This window comes from Xenopus laevis, chromosome 6L (assembly GCF_017654675.1).
Source record: "Xenopus laevis strain J_2021 chromosome 6L, Xenopus_laevis_v10.1, whole genome shotgun sequence".
Classification (NCBI taxonomy): Eukaryota; Metazoa; Chordata; class Amphibia; order Anura; family Pipidae; genus Xenopus; species Xenopus laevis.
Window position 1 is genome coordinate 138,030,831 of NC_054381.1, and position 20,933 is coordinate 138,051,763.

Here is a 20,933-nt window from a genome sequence, read left to right on the forward strand (position 1 = left end):
ACTTGTATTTTAAGGAAGGCTTTTTCTATCATAGGGTAGATGCGTTTGCGGCAATAATAATATACCTGTATATCCGTTAGAACTAGTTATGTCCACCCAACATTTTGTGCCTGTACAGATAAATGTTCTAGTTTATATTTGCTTTTTCTCCAAGGGCCAACTATTTATTGGGAGGGATATATGCTTGTGGTTGGTTCCAGGGAACAGTAGTAATGCTCTATAAAATCACCCATGTAAATTAAGAAAATAAGACGTCTTGAGCTTACTTATCAGCATTGCTTATATGTTATATTGTTATATTGACCATTTACAGGCAAAATATACATCTGGTTAGTATTTTAAACCTCTTTATTTCACAAATAACATTCATAGAGGGGGGGAAAAAAGTTTTTGGGAAGATTTGGGCAAGATTTTGATGTAAAATCCAGGAAAATATGACTTAATTCAGGGAAATGCGCCCATTTTAATGCATTATAAATTGGCGGTACCACAAGTAAAAAGTAAAATGCACGAAAACTTAAAATTAGGGTACTTAAAGTCGAGGTTTCACTGTAAATGTTTCTTTCATAGCAGCAAATTGGAGATGATTGATGATAACACCATTATCAGAGCAAGAGGATTACCGTGGCAGTCGTCGGACCAGGATATTGCACGATTTTTCAAAGGCCTGAACATTGCGAAGTGAGTCTACTATTTTCTATCTCATGGAATGCTTAAAACCCAGAACAAAAGAACGTTGGTGCATGGGGTATGCCTGAATGTATCATGAGAGCACAGCAGAGCAACTGTGTCATGTAAACATCGGCACCTTTTTACTTTGATCTATGAAAGTCATTTGAGACCGACATAGACAGGTTATAAGCTTTTCTTGTTATGCCGCCTTGTCAGTGGAAGCATTACGTGCCGGCATTTTTTTCCAGAAAAGGTGGCAACCCTACCTGCAACTCATGTGGCATATAAACTCTGGTGATCTCTCCCACCTTTATGCTTTGTTTCTTTAATCGTTAAAGGGGATAATAGTTTTAGGAACTAGAATTCAACCATTATGTTCCTGATCCAGCCAGCCAACTAGTTTGTCGCAGCTCAATTGTTATATGGCTCCTAAAAGTGTATTGTAAAAATGTAAGCCCTGTAATTTTTCTTTTCACACATGTAGGGGTGGAGCTGCCCTTTGTCTCAATGCTCAGGGTCGAAGAAATGGTGAAGCCCTTGTGAGGTTTGTAAGCGAAGAGCACAGAGACCTGGCATTGCAGAGGCACAAGCATCATATGGGGAATAGATACATTGAGGTAAGTCCTTATTGGAGTAAATACTGATTTGAGTATGGTAGGTACCAGCAGCCCTTCATTTGTTGAACTACAACTCCTTGCATTTGAGTGGAATTCTGGGGCTTTAAATTAACAGAATGATATAAGATCAGTCATGGTTGATCAAGTGTTACCAATTCAATGGTTAACTCATCTATTGAGGGGGTGAAACAAAACATTTTGTGCCAGGTCCAGTAACCCATAACAACCATCGGCAAGGACTGCTTTCTGATCACTTGTTTCAAGTATTCTTGGATTAACATGCTATAAAGTTCTCAGCATGCATGTACCATTCACCTTTGCATTGGTTATTCAGTAGTTGCTGGCACAGTAGCAGTAGCAGGCACAGTAACCTAGTAAGGTTATAAACCATCACCATTTCAAAAACATATTTGTTTTTGGAACCGTGATGGATTTATACCTGTGGGACTGTTTTTACATGTTCTATTCCTAGTGTGTGTCATTCCACAAGTTCAAGGGCTTGGTTAGAATATGGCAAAATACTAAAAAAATCCATGGACCCTGTGAGCAGACTACGGCCCATAAAACCCCCTTGGAGATTTCCAGTTGGCTGGCTCTGTTCTAAAATCATGTTTATTATAGGCAGCCATATCCGTATGTTGCATTGAGTGCATACATTGCTGTGTTTATTTTTCAGGTATATAAAGCAACTGGAGAAGATTTTCTGAAAATTGCAGGAGGTAATTTTAAGAATTTTTTTTTATAGATCTATGTATAATATTCCTTCGCAGCATTTGTGAATCTCTAGCTGCACTAATACCTCTTTATAGTGGGAGTTGTATTTCAATGGCAGCTGCAGAGTGGCATGATGCCAGTCCCTCTCAATCTATTCTGATAACATTTAAGGAACAAATCTGACTTTAACAGCCTGATGTAAGAGATACTGTGTCAGATGTACCTGTTTGCGTTAGCTGCGATTGGCGTGATACACTTTAACCCTTGAATGCCAGGACACACAACTGTTCTGTAGCCTTTTTGTCTTAGAATTGTGTTTTCTTGAATAAGGGATGCTGAAATGTAGAATTTGTAGTTGCTACAAGTCGCCAGCAATGTTGCCTATTTTGACCTATTTTTAATGGGTCATTTCTACCAACTTTTTTATTTTTTTGTTAATGGTTTTTCATTAATTTGATGTGGTCATTTTCAGGTACCTCCAATGAAGTGGCACAGTTTTTGTCCAAGGAGAATCAGGTGATTGTGCGTATGAGAGGATTGCCTTTTACTGCCACTGCAGAAGAAGTACTTGCATTTTTTGGCCAGCAGTGCCCAGTTACTGGAGGAAAGGAAGGAATACTCTTCGTCACCTATCCAGATAACAGGCCAACAGGAGATGCTTTTGTGCTCTTTGCCTGTGAGGAGTATGCACAGAATGCACTGAAAAAGCACAAAGAATTGCTTGGAAAGCGCTATATTGAGCTCTTCAGGAGCACTGCCGCAGAGGTGCAGCAGGTCAGTAATTTACAGAATTCTTCAAGGTTCAGTATATAAATGATGAGAATTCTGCTCCCGCAGAGCATGTCCTGCAACTTGAAGTGCTTAGTATTCAGTGAAATTACACTTTAACTCCAGTAGCAGTAGGATTTATTTAAAGGAACAGTTCAGTGTAAAAATAAAAACTGGGCAATAGGCTGTGCAAAATAAAACATTTTTATAATATAGTTGTTAGCCAAAAATGTAATGTATAAAGGCTGGAGTGACTGGATGTCTAATAGAACAGAACACAACTTCCTGCTTTTCAGCTCTCCAACGCTGAGTTACACTGACTTTTAAGGGGGGCCACATGGGGCATAACTGTTCCGTGAGTTTGCAATTGATCCTTTGCATGCAGCTCAGATTCAAAAGCAAACAGTTCTGACCCATGTCCCCCTCCCACCCTCAAGTCGGTGATTGGTTACTGCCTGGTAAACAATCTGTGGAAACCAAGAGAACTGCAAAGCAGGAAGAAGTGTTCTGGCTGTTATGTTACACATCCAGTCACTCCAGCCTTTATACATTACATTTTTGGCTAACTAACTATATTAGAAACATTTTTTATTTTGCACAGCCTATCTATTTACTCAATTTTTATTTTTACACTGAACAATTCCTTTAAGATTGCCCCTGAATATTTGAATACTCCATTCACAGTATGCCCTGTGCAAATGCAATGTCATTTGGATAAGACAATCAGAATGAATGCTGAACTTCATGAACCAGCTCAGATACACTGAATAGTAAGCACTTCAGTTAGGGGAGAATGATGGGTAGTAGCTGCAAACTTTAGGGAAACAGTAGGGTGCTACTCATAGTTACATACCTCTTTAATTCAACAGGTCCTGAACAGATATTCCTCTGCGCCTCTAATCCCACTTCCCACCCCTCCCATCATTCCTGTACTACCTCAGCCGTTCATTCCTCCAGTAAATGTGAGGGATTGCATACGCCTCCGGGGGCTTCCTTATGCTGCTACTATTGAGGATATCTTGGAGTTTTTGGGAGAGTTCTCTGCAGATATCAGGACACATGGGGTCCACATGGTACTCAATCACCAAGTAAGTGGAAGGAATTCTATATTGCTTAGTTTACATTATAAACCTGGTTATCATTGCATCATATGAACTAATTGAATCAACTTATGGGGAGATTTATCAGTCTAAATGGAGCTTTCCATGAGAGAATTTAGTCCTGTACTCAAATATAGTATTAAGGTATGGAACGCTTTTTTTTTTTTTTTTTTTTTTTTTTTTTATGACATAGTATAAAACATTACCCACAGTGTATGGCCTAGGAATGAAGGAATACTGATATTGTAAAGGAAACGATAACACTCAAAATCACTGGTAATATTTAACTGCACGCTCCATGCTGTGCAAAATGAGGATAATACAAGGCACTTCTGAGTATGGAATTTGTCAAAATATATGTAGGGCATATTTTATATTTCCCATGAAGGTGATGACTGCATGGACAAATTGATGCGGTCTTCTCCCAACAACTTGCATTGGCAACCATTACAATACGATTGTTTACCTGATATCACCCATACACTGGGGCTGATTTTTCACTTTTTTTTTCTTTTCTTTGTTTCCCTTTACTAGAAGAATATAAGGGTATATCACAAAACATACAACAAACTTTGTCTTTATGTACAAGTTGCTACCAATTATAGAAAGTAAGCTCTACCCTATAAATATTGATATTCTGCTGCTTACTTTCTCTTATCTTACTCCCTTTCCTGCTCCTCTGTTTCTGATCAGTGCTATTAAACAATTTGCATTATTAGGTTATTGGTTCTCCAGCCATTCGGCTGGCTTTGCTAAAGGTGTATATTTGTGGATACCCATATAGAATTGCCACCCAACCTGCAGATTTTAATTCGCTGTGGGTGTTTCCACCAACATGCAGCACTGGTGAGGCCTCTGCAGAGTTACTAGCCTTTGCTTTAGCCTATTTACCAATTTTGGCATTAATATAGGAGTATGTAAAGATGTGCCAGCTGCTTCTCTGCAAGAGGGTTTTGTACATCCATAATGTACAGTATTTATTAAAAGGTGTGACTACTGACTTGAGATCTATATACAGAATGTTTTATCCAGCAGGGTTTTTCAGCAGTCTTGTAAATTTAGGCTAGCAGCAGAATTGTATTCTGAGAAATATAGTACAGGTATGGGACCCGTTAACCAGAATGCTCAAAACCTGGGGTTTCCGGATAAGGGTTAATTATTTACTTGGATTTCCATACCTTAACTCTGCAGAAAATCATGCAAAACAAATGATAACCTGGGAATATAGTTTTCTCTGTTTGGAATGGCTAAAGCTAGCTCAAATATGTTGGCTTTCTTTAGAGCTTGTATAAATGAATAGCTTGTTTAGCTGTTGCTGACGGGGAGCTGTTGGGATAATGTACAAGGATTTGCAGTATTCTGTATGCACAGTAGTCTAATAATAATAATTTGAGTTTGGGATAACCGCACAGAGCAGGAGTGCCCATACTTTACTAAAGCGAGGTCTACTTTTAGTGGCACATTTATGAAAAGTCAAATTTCAAATTCATGTAAGTTTCTAAAAAAACTCCCATAAATTCGAAATTCAACCAATCGAAATTTATTTAAAAAATTTTTTTTTTTTTAAAACTTGGATGAATGGAATCGACCCAAAAACTCGCATCAAACTCGATTTGAATTTTAAAAAACTCTACAAACAACTCCAAATTGATCCCTGGACATCTCCCATTGACTTAAACAGCAATTCGGCAGGTTTAGGGTGGCAAATAGTCAAATTCAAGTTCTTAAGAGATAAATCTCGAAAATCAAATTCAAATTTTTTTTTTAAAAACTTGAATTGCCATAAAAAAAATTTTCAATTCAACCCTGATAAGTCTACCCCTTAGTCATGTTGGCCCATTTATAGTCTACATCCATAAAAGCATTGTTAGCATTCCATGGAAAATTTTTCTTAAATATTGATTTATGAGAAAATGTATATTGCAATATTAAATAAACAACAATTTGTTATATAACCTTAATGGAATACATATCTTAATAAAAAGCAGGAAACAGGAGGGCGACAAGCTGTTTGCTGACAGTGTCTTGAGATCTACTGCTGGATCTACCTTTTGGGCACCCCTGCAGTAGAGCATTCCCAGGCCACTCTCCCAGCAATGCGTTGCTCATAGTATTTACATTCTCACAGCAATACCTGTGACGGGCTGGGAGAGGATGGCTCAGTCAAGGTCACAGGGAAACGGTTGTTACAACTAAGCACGTCCCCTTTATTTTATGGCAATAAAGTGGAGTCTTATCAGTATCCGGCACTGTTACCTTACTCTTTACTCTAGATAGCTGAGCTGTACTGCATTGCACTATTGTAGTAAAAGTTCAGACGCAATGACTGGGAGAAGGAGTCTGCTTATACCGGATGTTCCCAAGCTGGTCACGTGTAGGTAAAATTACAACACTTCTTTGTGAAGTATATTAATCATTGCATTGATGATTACACCCCTCTGTGGTTTGGGCCATGGTGAGAGTCTTATCTAGTCCCATGAGGCAATGGGTTCATTAGCAAACATCAGCACATGTAGTGTAGTCATTCATAGCAGCTCTTTGCTTTTCTGCGCTGACAATTCAGCTTGGTTGGCAATCTGGTCAATGTATCAAATCTTTTGCCAGAAGTGACCCAGACCCCTGTGCAGATATAGGAGAGAGCTACATCCATGGCCTCACCCATTTGGATTTAAAGGGTTTGTTAACTTTTAGCATGACGCAGAGAGTGATATTCTGAGATTAGTTTTCATTTTTTATTATTTGTGGTTATTTAGCTTTTTGTTCAGCAGTTTGAAATTTCGGCAATCTTGTTGCTAGGGTCCAAATGACCCTAGCAACCATGCATTGATTTGAATAAGAGACTGGAATATGGATAGGAAAGGGCCTGCATAGAAAGACGAGTAATAAAAAGTAGCAACAACAATACATTTGTAGCCTTAACATAGCATTTGTTTTTAGATGGGGCCAGTGACCTCCACTTAAAAACGTGAACAAGTCATAGGACGGCAAATAATTAAATAATTAAATAAATAAAAGAAAAAATGAAGGCCAATTGAAAAGTTGCTTAGAATTAGCTATTCTATAACCTTCTAAAAGTTAACCTAAAGGTAAACCACCCCTTTGACAGTGATTCTTATCTGGCTGAGCCCCAACCAGATAGTGGTCTAGGCACCAGTCAGTTTAAGAGCCCATCCATTACAGCAAAATTCCCAGTACCTGCAATACTTCCCCTCTTTCCTTGTCTACCTTATCTCCCCCTTCCCTTCTGTGCTTCTGCTCCCCTTTCCTTCTCCCCCCAAATTTTAAAATCCTTCTTCCTTTGCAAATTTAACTCTTCTTAAACTTTGTTTTTTCTACCAGTAATGACTCTCTTCTACTAACTCTCAATGCTGGGTCTAACGCTTTTCCTTCTGCTGCCGCTCCTTCTCTGCAGCACCATCTCCCCCTTTCGCATATTCCTGCTTCTAATCTCCGGAACGTCACTGAAGCCACACCTCCCAATTCTCCTGGTGGGACAGTCCCAATTTTGACAGCTCAGCCCACAGTCCCAGATTGTTACTGAAATGTCCTAAGTTTCTCTTTGATCTCCTGCACTAAACAGCCAGAAAAAGATACAATGTTCCTGAAATGTAATTAAATATTTGGCAGCGATAGCCCAGAATACTCAGCAGCTGCACTTGGATACATTTGTAAAAATCAAGATAAGCAAAGATACAATTGTAACAATTTAAGATAAGCAGGCCTCTTGCAGTTTAAAGGGCAATTAACCTTCATTAGCAAAACTGTAATAACACCTAAAACCTGACCCTAAGTTTTAAATATTTCAAACTTTCCATAGCCTACCTAATTCTGTAAAATGCATGTGCTATTTAGGGGGTGTGTTCTTTTTGTCCCTTCTCTTTATTTTCCAAATGTTGGGAGGTATGACTGAAGCCATCTTCGCTCTCAGAAAACTTGCTGAATAAAATGCTTCAAACTGCAGGCTTCTCTTAACGTTTTAACAGTGCAGAGTGATTGATTGGATTGGCCTGAATAAAATGAACAAATGAAAGTCCAGTATGTTACTGATGCAGTTCGCTTGGGAGAGGGGTGTAGTTACACGGGTGTTTGTTACAGCTACAGTATTTCAACAGATGTTTAAAAATACAATACTTTGCACGTAATGATACATTTTATGTGGCCAATTACAGTACCAGGGGTTGTCTCCCTATACCAGGTCTTTGACCCTTATATAGTGTAGGGAAAATTGTAGGCACGGTCATTGCTTTGCACCTATTGTTGCATTAATGTATTCTATAACCCACCCACTTTTTCTATTGGTTCAAGCTTTGTGTAAATGTGCCTGTTTAATGATTGGACCCTTTGCGTGCTGTAATTTATGTAACACAGTTTTATTGAAGCAGCAAAATCACGGCTCCGCGCACACACTATGTATCTGCAGTCGGGGACGTAGCCCCTCTTTTTATTTAATGAAGGGAGGTTGAACCCCTGAAACGTTGATCCTTGCAGTTGTAGTGATACATTAATAAAAAGGGACTACGTCCCCGACTGCAGATACATAGAGTTTGCGGACCCGTGATTTTGCTGCTACTGTTGAGGGGCCTTGCCATACGGAGAACCAGCACCACCATTGCAGGAAAGTGAAGTGGTGGTGGTTGAACGGTAGATATAACACTTTTACTGATTCACAACCATGTAACGAGCTTCTCCTTTATTGGACAAGGCGTGTGATGTCATGTATGTAAATTTTATTGGTCCTTAAAAATATTTAGTGGAGGGGAGACCGGCAGCCTATGAGTGCCCACCTTGGCGTGAAACTCATTAGGCTAATGCATGTCCTAATAAAAGATTTTTTTCATTTTAAATATTATTTGGGCTACTTTTTTACTTAGTGGGTCTCAGCTCATCTTTGTTTTTTGTTTTTTTTGTTTTTTTTACTCTGCTAAACAATGGATTCCCCTTTGGTCTGGCAGTTTTCTGGGATGAGACCACTGTGTATAATTTTTTGACTTAAATTGGATTTATGATTTTCCTGTTGTAAAATTAGAACTACACACCACAGCAAAATTACATAACTATTGTTGAATTAACTTTTCTAATATAGTATTGTTTTATGCATGGCACGGTGTACGAGGCTTTTCAAAGAGCTCTATTACCATAGACACAAGGAGGGTGCACATGCTGCCATCTGATTGCATGCATCTTGGGAAATCTTATATAAATGTGAAAACATCAATAATACGACTACCTATAATCCCTATGTGACTACTAAGGTACTGTTGGTTGGAAATCACGTTGTCTGTTTATGGGAAAAACATCTCATTCATGTGTTTGTCACCAGGGCCGCCCATCCGGGGACTCGTTTATACAGATGAAATCGGCAGACCGGGCATACCTGGCAGCACAGAAGTGCCACAAGAAGACCATGAAGGACAGATATGTGGAGGTGTTTCAATGTTCAGCAGAGGAAATGAACTTTGTCTTAATGGGGGGAACTTTAAATCGCAATGGCTTGTCCCCGCCGCCATGTAAGTTACCATGTAAGTCTGGGCTTTGGGTCTTGCCGCTTCTCTTCGCTTGTTGCTGGTAGGTGCTGGAACGGCTTTCTCTCTTGGGTACTGGGCTTTAAATTTACTCCACAGATTCACTGGTTATGAGCAACTTCACAAATCAACAACAAATACAATTTATTTTTTGGTTGGTGATATTTGGGGTGAAAATTAGACGTGCATCAAACAGATTTTCCTGGGCAGGGTGGTTGCTGGACTTCATATAATGTAAGTGGTAGAGACCCCATCCGTGATTTCTTCTGGTTGGCTGATTACACTTATAATTTCTTAAATGAGCACTGCGGCCAGATACAGTTGGCGGTGCAGTCCCACTCTCCAAACATCTGCGTTCCAAGGGGCGTGGTTTAATATTTTACTCAATGGAGATGCAATGACTGAGTAAAATGGGATGTTGTTAACCTACCCCTTATACTCGTGTATCTCCTCTTTCCATATAAGGGAAGCCTATTCTGTGGCCATTTTGGATATCTTTGAAGCACAAGCCATTACAAGTGTGGCTTAGCTGGTAGGCCCCCCACAGAAAACTAAGAAGCCATTTTAGTTCTAGAGCAGGGATTTCTAAGTGCTGAAACACCAGCTGTTGCTGAACTGCAAATACCTAGGCAATTGGGAGTTGCAGCTTAGAAATGGCTGGCTCATCCAGTTCTTTATGGATATTTGGGACTGCACCTTACAGCTTGCACATGATTACTGTTTTTGCGCAGCAATCCTGTGTTCGTATGCAGCGTATTCCATGTTGTATCCACACTTATTTTAATATGTAGAGTCTTACATGCCAACCAATGTCCTAGTAATTTCATTACATTAGGGTGTAAACAGCACTGTCATGGTGGTTGAGTACGGAAGACAAAGGTTCTTGAGCTTTGGGCTGGCTGAAATGTAGATGAGGTGCATGCAATCACTCACACTAATGAGGAGACACTCAAACTTTGGCATACATACTGTGTGGGGGGCACTGGTAGTATCTGGCCTGTGGTATGTTGGGAACATAGCACATCTCGTAATCCGTTTTAAATGGATATTGCGACTATCCCACAGAGATTTAGTAATCAATGGAGGAAGTGGCACACAAAAGCTTGCAATCTGAGGCTATGTTAAAATCCATGAAAAGTCGCCCAAAGTTTGAGATTTTTGAGGAATATCCGGCAGAGGCTTAATCAAGGTGAGACCCTGGAGGGAAGCAGTTTTTTGCCTCTCTCAATTTTTAACGGCAGTGAATATCATTTCTACTTTAATTCTTCTTTCGATGTGGAATGGGCCATTTAAAGAGAGAGTGAAAAGTACAAGTGATATAGTTTGGAAAATTGAACAAATGTGTACATTCATTATAAGCCAAGACTCGAGGTTCTTGTTATATTGATATGGAGATACATGTTTGTATTTGCATTTACTGGTGATTTATCTTTTGGAAGTGGCTTTACCTGCCTCTTGTTTTGTGCTTTATGTGTTGTGGCAAAGCCTGTTCAGGCCAAGCATAGAATAGGATGTCACAAATGATCTGTGTATCAGCTCTTGCTTAATATGTTGCTGTATTAGTGGAGTAGACAAATAGCCGCTTCCACTTGAATAAAAGCAGATGTGTAGAGACAAGAGTACCCTTTAATGCAATAAAATTGAAAGCCTTACCCTTCAATGAGTGTAAAATGCGTTATCAAGCAATTCATTACATGTATGAAAGGAATAAACATCCATTACATCAGTTTTAAAAAGCAGTAGTAGAAATAATATAATATACGGTAGGATAATACAGGATGGTGTTGAGTTGTAGTGTAACAAATTGTACAAAATAGAGACTGCATGGCTTACTGTGCAGGTTCTTCTGATCAAGTGTAAATTGAAAATTTAATCCTGCATTCACTAATAAGTAAAACCAATTAGAGTGCAGACACCTGAGGTTCTTAGTGATGTCCAGTAATAATCGCAGCTTGGTGATGTAATTTCTGTCACATGACTCACTGAAAGGTGTGTATTCTAATAAAGTACATCCTGTCACAAAATATGAGGATATTGGAAGTCAGCTCTGAGTTTCATGACCTGTATAAAAACTCTGTGCCCTCGGCCTTGTGCTTTTTATATTGTCATGAAACTCCTCGGTAACTTATAATATCCTTCTATTTTACAAGAGGGGGAACTTTATTCACTATATATTGACACTTGACAGTGCTGATCCTTACCTAAGGGCCGCCTGAGGAACCTCCTGCAATGCCGCCCCCCCTCGCCGACTTACCTGTCGGGAGGGGAGGCAGGAATACTAATGCGGAGAGCGAAATTGCACTCTCTCGCATTAGTAAAGCAGAATTTCTGGTTCGGCTTTTAAAGGTGCGGGAGCGGCTTTTTGCCACCCCTGGAAACCTCTCCGGCGTTGCCGCCTCATTGACAGCGCGCCCCTGACACTTGAATGAAAGAGCGCATAAAAGCATTTAGGGATCATGCAAAATACAGAAGGCTGCTGTAGCTTTGTTTTATAGAAGCTTTTCCTTTGGAATGTGAAGACTGCTCTTCTGTGATCTGTGGGTCTGCACTAGCTTCATAGCCATTGCTTATATACTCTTAGCAGGACTCCTCATCATTATCATCAAGCTCTCTGTTGTCGTTTCAGAGAAGGTGTATGGCTCTATGCCTTAAAGGCCACAAACATGTCAAATGTTTAATCTATGGTGTGCCACCCAAGATTATGGGGTCTCATTAACTCGCCAAAAGCACATTTTGGGTGCAGCTTAGCACTATAAGAAGTGTCTGTCTGTTTAGAAAGGAGAGCATGTGCTTGAAGTCAGGGATCAAACAAACAAAAAAATAAATTGTTTGTATAAATACACAAGCTAATGAAAACTCACAAGTAAAGGGATGACCCAGGTGCTCCAGCCCCAGACTCTCCGCTCAAGGGAACGGACATAAACTGTATAGCAACAACAAATGAAGGACGTAGGACCCACTGGAAACAACGCCAAGTCAGACCAAAAAGTAAAAAAATGGAAGATACTTTATTGAACAAGCCTCTCAAACCGTACTCATTTCGTGTCTGTCTGACACTTAATCATAGACTCAACCTTGATATTTGCTTGTGACTGCAGTGTATTTTAAAGGTGACCATTCATTGGCAGCTTGGCCTGCACTGGGAGCTGTGTTGCTTTGCCAGATACGTAACTTATATAAGCCAAATAAAAGGATTGTATTGAACATATTTCATTTTCCCTTTTATCCTTTTGGAAGTAACGTACCATACGATCTTAGTAGGAGCAGCAGTAGATATAGAAAACCAAAACAAACCATTGTCTTGAGTTTGATTCAAACAAGGCACTATGTCTGTGTATATGGAGTTTTATGTACTCCCTGTGTTTGCATTATTCCCTGTGTTTGCCTTATGCGTTGATCACATTGTTCTTGTGTGTGCACGCATGGTAGGAACTTGATTGTAAGTTCTGATGGGAAATAAACAGCAGGGAATAAGCTTCTTTCATAGAAGTTATATCTTGTCATAACCATAATGTTGTTTTTTACAATATACATTTTAGCTGTCTCTAGCTCTGCTCTGGAAAAGATCTGCTGTATATTCAGAGTTCCTGAGTAGCTATCCAATGCAAGCAGAGTTTCATATGGATTATAGCGTGTTGTGTTTTGCTATTGCATTAGCTGAAACCTGCGTGGGCTGCCAGTTTAACGTTCATTTAGCACCCAGATTTTAAGTCCCAATAAAGTCAATTGCAGAGCAGTTTGGGTTCAGTGCTGTCCTTGGTAAAAGAGCAGTTTGCACATTTGCATCTTTGCATTCATTACTAGCTTTTACTTCATTCCAGAACCCTCAAAAGCCCCAATAAAAATCTGAAGGTGCCTCTTAAATAAAAAAATAAAAAACATGAGCAAAACGTCCCTTGGTGTCGGCCAACAAGAAGGCAGCACATGTGCTGTTTTGTGAGTTGTTCTCTTGAGCTTCACCCTGTATTGTATGTAAAGGAAACAATAAGAGGTTTGGCTGCCGTTATCTAGGATTTGCCGAGTCCTTAGTAACACTGGACAATGAACATGGCCTGAGGGAGCCAAACCTCCAGCACCTGGGGGGTTTACTAGGAACCATTTAGTGGAAATGTGCTGTATTAAATTACATTATAAATCATAGTGATACCTAAACTGAAGAATGAATAAAGAATGTTTCCATTTCTGTTTAGTGAGGCATAGTAAAACAAGCAGTCAGATGGAGCAGTCTTGTTTGCTCCATCAGTATCTGCAAATCAAGAATGGTGGGATTAGGTGTCCATTATAAAACTATGGTTGGCTCTAGAGCAGGGGTCCCCAACCTTTTATACCAGTGAGCCACATTCAAATGTAAAAAGAGTTGGGGAGCAACACAAGCATGAAAAAAGATCCTGGGGTGCCAAATAAGAGCTGTGATTGTCTACTTGGAAGCCCCAAGTAGCCTACGGGAGGCTTTGTTATACAGTACATCTTGTTGTTCTGCAACAAAAACTTGCCTCCAAACCAAAAATCCAAAAATAAGCACCTGCTCTGAGGCCATTGAGCGCAACATCCCCAGGGTTTGGTGAGCAACATGATGCTCACGAGCCACAGGTTGGAGATCGCTGTTCTACAAGTTGCAGAACTAGTGGTATGTTCTGAAACAACTGGAGCTAAAGTTGTTCTTGGAACATTACAGCAGGCATGCTCAATCACTGGACTACAACTCCAGTGTTCCACCAACTAGATTTAAAGGACAACAACTTATGGAAGGCACCACTACAAAAAACCTCCCCACCTCTCCCCAGCTTAGCTATAGTGCATTGTATTGTGTGCCTAAGGGTTGTATCATGGATTTCTTTCTCTCTCTCTCTTAGGTCTTTCTCCACCATCTTACACATTCCCAGCCCAGGCAGCCGTTATTCCTACAGAAGCTGCAGCTCTCTATCAGCCCTCGCTGCTCCTGAACCCTCGCAGTTTGCAACCATCTGCTGCCGCCTACTATCCCGCAGGTGCTCAACTCTTCATGAACTACACAGCATATTATCCCAGGTAAGTTTGGGCCTGGGCATATATCCTCAAATGTGCAGGGACCAGGAAAAAAAGACAAGGAACTAAAATTACCTTGCTGTGTACAGTTTTGCTTGCTAATCAAAAGAAGACTTTGTATGTCAACCTTATAATTGTGTGTCAGGGACCTTTTAGTGCTGGAAAGCTCTGGAGGCCCTGTAGGGCCCAGCTCAGATTTTTCCGGTACACAACTGTACCCCACAGACCCAGTTTAAAGTGCAGGTGTATGGAAGTGTGTTCTAGTCATTCTGGAGTTTTACACATGCACACTTTTACATATCTATGAAAGTTCAGTAACAACACAGAAAGGGAAAAAGGATAATGGCCATCTCATTAACATTTTCTGTAATCCTGTGCCTGGTTCCGTTTGGGACAGTCGAGTATGAAAAGAGACTGGAAAAGTTAATCTCATTTATCCACCCATTTCCTTAAAGAGAATGTATTTGGTCAATAGAATTCACACTTTGATTTAGTGACAATATATTTAAAGGAGAAGGAAAGGCTTAAATTAAGTAAGCTTTATCAGAAAGGTCTATATGAATACACCAGTAAACCCTCAAAGTAATCCTGATCTGAGACCTCAAAAGAAACACAGCATTTCTTCTATTGTGTACTCATGGGCTTCTGTATCAGACTTCCTGTTTTCCGCATAAAACTCCAGGGCCTAGGGCTTGAGCATGCTCGGTTTGACCCTCTCTTCCCCTCCCTGATTTAATCGAAGCCCAGAACTATGAGTGAGCAAGGAGAGACTCAGGCAGGAAGTGATGTCACACCAAGCTAATATGGCAGTTGCTATCCTAAACAAACAGAGAGATCTTCTAGAGCTGTTTACTCAGGTATGGTAAAGCATTCTGCAGAATAAATAGTCTTATAGCTTGCACTATTGTAGTTAATCTATTGGCAATAAATTGCTTCGGTAGCTTTCCTTCTCCTTTAAGACTATGCCAGCCATGATACATTGGTCGACACAGTTTCGATGACTGGTTAACTTTCTTGTATTTAGGCTGGGCTAGCCCACATATCTGGCCTTCTGGGAATCCTTACAACTGGAAACTCTGTTTTAATGAGCACTAACAGGTAAACCATAGCAGGGAGCAGCTGTACAAGAAGTAAATGAGGGAGCCACGGTTCCATGGAAAACACAGGCATGTTATTTCGTTTTAAAGAGTAGATTTAAATTCAAAATCATGGAATGGCAATAAGCTGTTTAGGCTGAGTGATTAACAGTAAATCTTCCCATTAAATGAGCAGAAATGCTCCGACCTGCCAAATAGTTGCCCTCCAGTTAAAATAACTGTGTGCAAGGTCAAGTTTCTTCCTCAGAATTGTAGCCACCCAACAACCTTAAAATAATCCACCGTTCAGTTTGGATTGTTTGTGCCAGGCATTGCCCAATGGCGCTGTAGTTTGCCCCCAAGCAATACATATTATAGTTTATTTTAGTGCCAGGAGCATATACCCGCAAAATCGAAATATTTACCCACATTTAGGAGACAAATAGGCTTACTAGAGGCTACACTGTGCAGCCCCTGTGTTCTGTGTTGGTTACCATATCACCCAGTTTCCATTTAGACTTATGGAAAGCAAGCGAATTTGATGTTTATACTTGAAAAAAATCTAGAAAATCGAATAAGTCGACCGCTATTAAGATTTAACTTAACTTTTATTATGACGAGAGTGATATTCTGAGATGATTTGCAATTGTTTTATATCATTTGTGGTTTTTGAGTTATTTAGCTTTTTATTCAGCAGCTCTCTAGTTGGCAATTTCAGAAATCTGGTTGCTAGGGTCCAACCACACATTGATTTGAATAAGAGACTGGATTATGAATAGGAAAAGGCCTGGATATAAAGATCAGTAATAAAAGCAATAACAATATATGTATAGCCTTCAGAGCATTTGTTTTTAGATGGGGGTCAGTGACCCCCATTTGAAAGCTGGAAAGAGTCAGAAGAAGGCAAATAATTAAAAAAACTAAAAAAAATTAAATAATGAAGGTCAATTGAAAAGTTGCTTAGAAATAGCCATTCTATAACATACTAAAAGTTAACTTAAAGGAGAGCCACCCCTTGAAAGGTGGAGTGGTTCAATTCTGCTTTAAAAACAAATTCTAGTAGTGGCAGCTGTAAAGAATGTTTCTTTAGTTCTAATACTCTTTGTATGCTACAGTATATATCCCATTCCCATAAACTGAGCACACTGGTGCCACTACACTCCACTGTGTATTTTTCTAGCTGTTAAGACTGTATGTGACCCTCTGCATTCTTTAATGCACATAGGAGCTTTCTATGTTTGCAGCTGGCTACATCGCTCTAGGGCATAAGTTCTCCACTCCAAATTAGTTTTGTACACACAGGACCCCTTGGCTGTGTGATCACGTATCTACATGTTTGCTAGTTCTGTGTCTTCCTAAGAAAGAAATAATTAATGGGGTGGGAATGGTAAACTGCTTCCTGGTAATGTGTTTTTATAATTGTCCTGGCGTTGTTGACATTCCCTTTACCCTGAAAGAACTGAAAGGCTAATGAAATGAATACATATGAGGATATTGTAACAATGTTTTTTGCTTATAGGCAATGTGCCTACATAATGTGCATCTTGCTAAGAAAAACTGCCATAATTTTTGTTCCCTTCCTCTTATTATTCTTCATACTGTTTCCTATTTAGCCCTCCAGGATCTCCAAGCAGTCTTGGGTTCTTCCCAGCATCTGCCGGTGTCAGCACAATGCCCCCTCATAATACAGGTGCAATGGTACGCATGCAGGGGCTGGCATACAATTCTGGTGTAAAGGATATTCTCAATTTCTTCCAAGGCTATCAGGTAAGTTACTTTGTGTACTGTTCATTATATTGCTTGGTGGACCAAAAGCAGAGCAAGCTGAGGGGTCCATGCATTAGACCCAGAATCAGTGTGGCTGGAGCTTTCCTGCTTTTATCTTAGTCTATGCATTTGACAGCAATATGTCCATCCTAATGATTGTTCTGTTTTCATTTAGGGCATACTTTCTCTGTACATCTGGCTTCCTGGCCTCACATTGTGTTGTCTAATAAGCATAATGTATTTTATGAACCGATGCACCGAATCCAGTTTTCGGTTCGGGATTCAGCCTTTTTCAGCAGGATTCGGATTTAGCCAAATCCTTCTGCTTGGCCGAACCGAATCAAATATGCAAATTAGGGATGGGGAGGGAAATTGCGTTACTTTTTGTCAAAACAAGGAAGTGAAAAATGTTTCCCCTTCCCATCCCTCATTTGCATATTCAGATTTGGATTTGGTTCGGCATTCGGCTGAATCTTTCGCAAAGGATTCGGGGGTTCGGCCGAATGCAAAATAGTGGATTCGGTGCATCACTTAACAAAATGCTTGGCAGTATTAATATTATTAATTGTTTACTAGGCTATAGAATGGCTGCAGTTTGTAATAGTAATGTAATGTCCCACGGGGGTGTCTCCGGCACTGTATTATGTAGATATGAAAAGGACTGTACCTCTCCCTGCAAGGTCTATAGAAGACAGAGTAGGAAATTAAACGGCAAAAGTGATCTAAATTCCAGAATCCTAAGAGTGCTCTTCAATGAGCAACTGTCCCTAGACAGTCAAGTTTATCATTAGTTCTTGCCTCTAGCCTCTCCGCATTGTGCCATTTAACCTGCTGGCTTCCAGAGTCTGCCATGTTATTGTTTATCCCTGAGAACCAATACAGTATGTGTTCTGGAGCTGGTGGGACGCCCTACTTATACGTTCTTCTCTTACTTTCTAGTACTCTCCAGAAGATGGACTTCTGCCAGTGAATGATCAGGCACGGGCGTTGCTTACTCACCCCAAAGAATGGGTTTGTATTTAGAGGAGCCCAGCGTGCCAGTGTTTGAAGAGAAGGTAAGGTACAAATAGGCTTTTTTTAGGGACCTTGGAGCTAATACTATAAGGGTGTCTAAATAAAAATTTGATAATTTTATCATAATTAACACAAAAAAAATCTGTCTGTGTGGCTTTTTGTTACCCAGAATCCACAGGTTTACATTTGTCTCTTTAGAAAAAAATTGGTTGGTCTGGGTATCAACGGAGTGTAAATTTTAGTGTTTTTTTAATAGTACCTTATGCAGATAATTGTCAGGCTACACAAGAGCCATGAATATCCTGTAAATTATATCCTTATAAACGGTGCTTAGTGATGTCATCGATTATAGCTGCAGCTTACTGATGTCATTTCTGTCACATGACTCCCTGAAACTTGAGTATTATAATAAAGTACCCCCTGTTGCAAAATATGAGGATACTGGAAGTCTCCTCTGAGTTCCATGACCTGTATAAACACACTCATTTATTAAACTTGCACAAATATAGCCCATGCCTTCGGCCTCATGTTTTTATATAGTCATGGAACTCCTCGGTAACTTATATCCTTATTTTAGAGGGGGTACTTTAATCACTATTTATTTCATATGTTTACTTAATGCAGTTAGATGGCAGCCATATACAGTCAACATACCCTATGTGTAAAGATTTATAAGAAATTAAGTTCGGGTGAGTGTGTAAATACGTGTATTTTACAAGGGGTCCTCTGCACTTAACCCATTATCAATATTTTGAGTGCTGAGGATCTTTTGTATTTGTCTGTATGAATTTTGTGTTCACAAAACCATTAAGCGCACCCCTGTTTAATAATAAGTGGCGAGCACAACTTTCCCTTCTTTGTCATATTTCTAAATGCAATGTAGCAGGGTTGTGTCATAGCAAATAGTAAGTCTGTTTTGTTTTTTTCTTTCAATATAACAGGCTTATGAATTCTGGATACATATGTATTGCTTGCCAAACCGGGATGCTTTGGTCCCATCCATGATTATTCAATCAGCCAAACGAGCACTGCAAACTCCTCACCTGATCGGCACCTTCAATATCGCTCTCTGCCTGAAACTACAGGTGAACTTTGATTGGTCCAACAGCCCTTGGAATGGGCTTGACCGGATGCTAGCAAGCTAGTCGCACACCTTACTCTGGTATCTCCCTTGCCAAAACCAAGTCAAAGAACATCCATCCTAGCCTAAAGCCTTCTAAGGGAATCCAAGAGACTTTCTATTTAAACAATAGACTTGCGGCAAATGTGCCTTCCGTTGGAGAGGTACACTTTCCATTTGCTGGAGAAAGCTTAGCAGCAGCAGTAACAGAAAAAAAAAAAAAAAAAAAAAAAAAAAACTAAATATGAAATAAAATATATAAATATTTAAAAAATATAGCATTTATTTTAGAACTACTGTTTAAACATTTTTCTGCTGGAGCAAAAATAAAAAAAATTTTTAGATGCCAATTTATTTTCTGCTTAAACATTAAATTTTTTGGACCCTTCCTGGGTCTGTATTTTTTTTGTAAGATTTTTTTTTTTTACTCAAGAAGTTGCTCAAAATAAAACTGATCCTTCCTATTTCTCTGTTTTTTTTTTTTTTAATTTGCTGGTTACACCCCTTGTAGCAGGTTCGGCTGAACTGCTTATGTACTCTTAACATCTGCTTTTGTGCTGCACATCCGCTTGTTACATTATCCTCATGTGCTAAGAGATGTATTTACTAAATGCCACCTCCTGATGAGTTTAGATCTTTGGTACTTGCCTGGTACGACTAAGGATATCTATTGCAAGCAAGAGATTCCGCTGATTTTTGTTGCAATCTACCATAGAAATATCAAAGTTGCCACTCTCCACCTGTTGTCGAGCTACGTCTACCAGCATTCATTTTCTGGGGAGGATTCTGGGAATTGTAGTACAGCAGTTGGCAGGTCAAAGGCTTAGCAACCCTATTGTAGTTGATGTTAACTGTGTAATAATGTTTGTTTTGTTACTTTCTAACGCAAAGGTTAAAGAACCTACAGTTTTGGCTTTAAGTAACCAGGTATTTCATGGTCTTTGTTTAAAGCACTTGATTTTGAAAAGGGAACAGTACTTGATATTTGTGCTTTACTGATGACATGATGTGCCTCTATTGTAGGAATGAAAATCCTGCAAAATCTTGCAATAAAATGAGATTTAAAAAAAAAAAAAAAGCGAGAAAGTGTATATACATTTTGATATAAGGTTGTAAATGTTTGTGTTCTGAAAATGCGCCTTTATTTCTGTGCCTTATTAGAAAGAAATGTTTGGAACTGATTCACTGATCCTTCCGTTTAACAGACTGCTGAGCTCTTTTACATTGAGACTTCTGTTGTAATCAGGAATCCGCGTTTAACCCGTCTGCTCATTGGCGCTGTAACTGACAAGATAATGTTCTCGAATTGTTACGCTTGTATGGATAATCCTCCGTATAAGTAGCCTTTATTATTTTCCACTTTCTCTGCATAAGCACAACTAACCGTACACACAGGTCTTCTTGCTCTGTATACTTGCCCTTGTGAAAGGAAGCTGCCATATTGCTTGATTTCTGAGATATCTTGCTCCTAATTTTCTTTGGGCTCCATGCCAAAACCACAGTGTAGGTATAACCACGTGGAAACAATATAGCCTCTT

At 39.5% G+C, this 20,933-nt stretch overlaps 1 protein-coding gene across 3 annotated transcripts in view; it reads left to right on the top strand.

Annotated features, from left to right (window-relative positions):
* esrp1.L (epithelial splicing regulatory protein 1 L homeolog) overlaps window positions 1-20,473 on the top strand; it is a 52,185-nt gene extending 31,712 nt beyond the window's left edge. Inside the window, exons 7-16 of one of the 3 annotated variants that reach the window (XM_018266214.2) lie at window positions 571-681; window positions 1,157-1,289; window positions 1,966-2,008; window positions 2,476-2,777; window positions 3,641-3,859; window positions 9,192-9,378; window positions 14,247-14,421; window positions 17,108-17,261; window positions 18,201-18,316; window positions 19,217-20,473. In XM_018266214.2, the coding sequence (XP_018121703.1) occupies window positions 571-681; window positions 1,157-1,289; window positions 1,966-2,008; window positions 2,476-2,777; window positions 3,641-3,859; window positions 9,192-9,378; window positions 14,247-14,421; window positions 17,108-17,261; window positions 18,201-18,284 (1,408 nt within the window). In that variant the 3' untranslated portion in view covers window positions 18,285-18,316; window positions 19,217-20,473. 3 annotated transcript variants of the gene reach the window in all.
* Window positions 20,474-20,933: the final 460 nt, after the last annotated feature.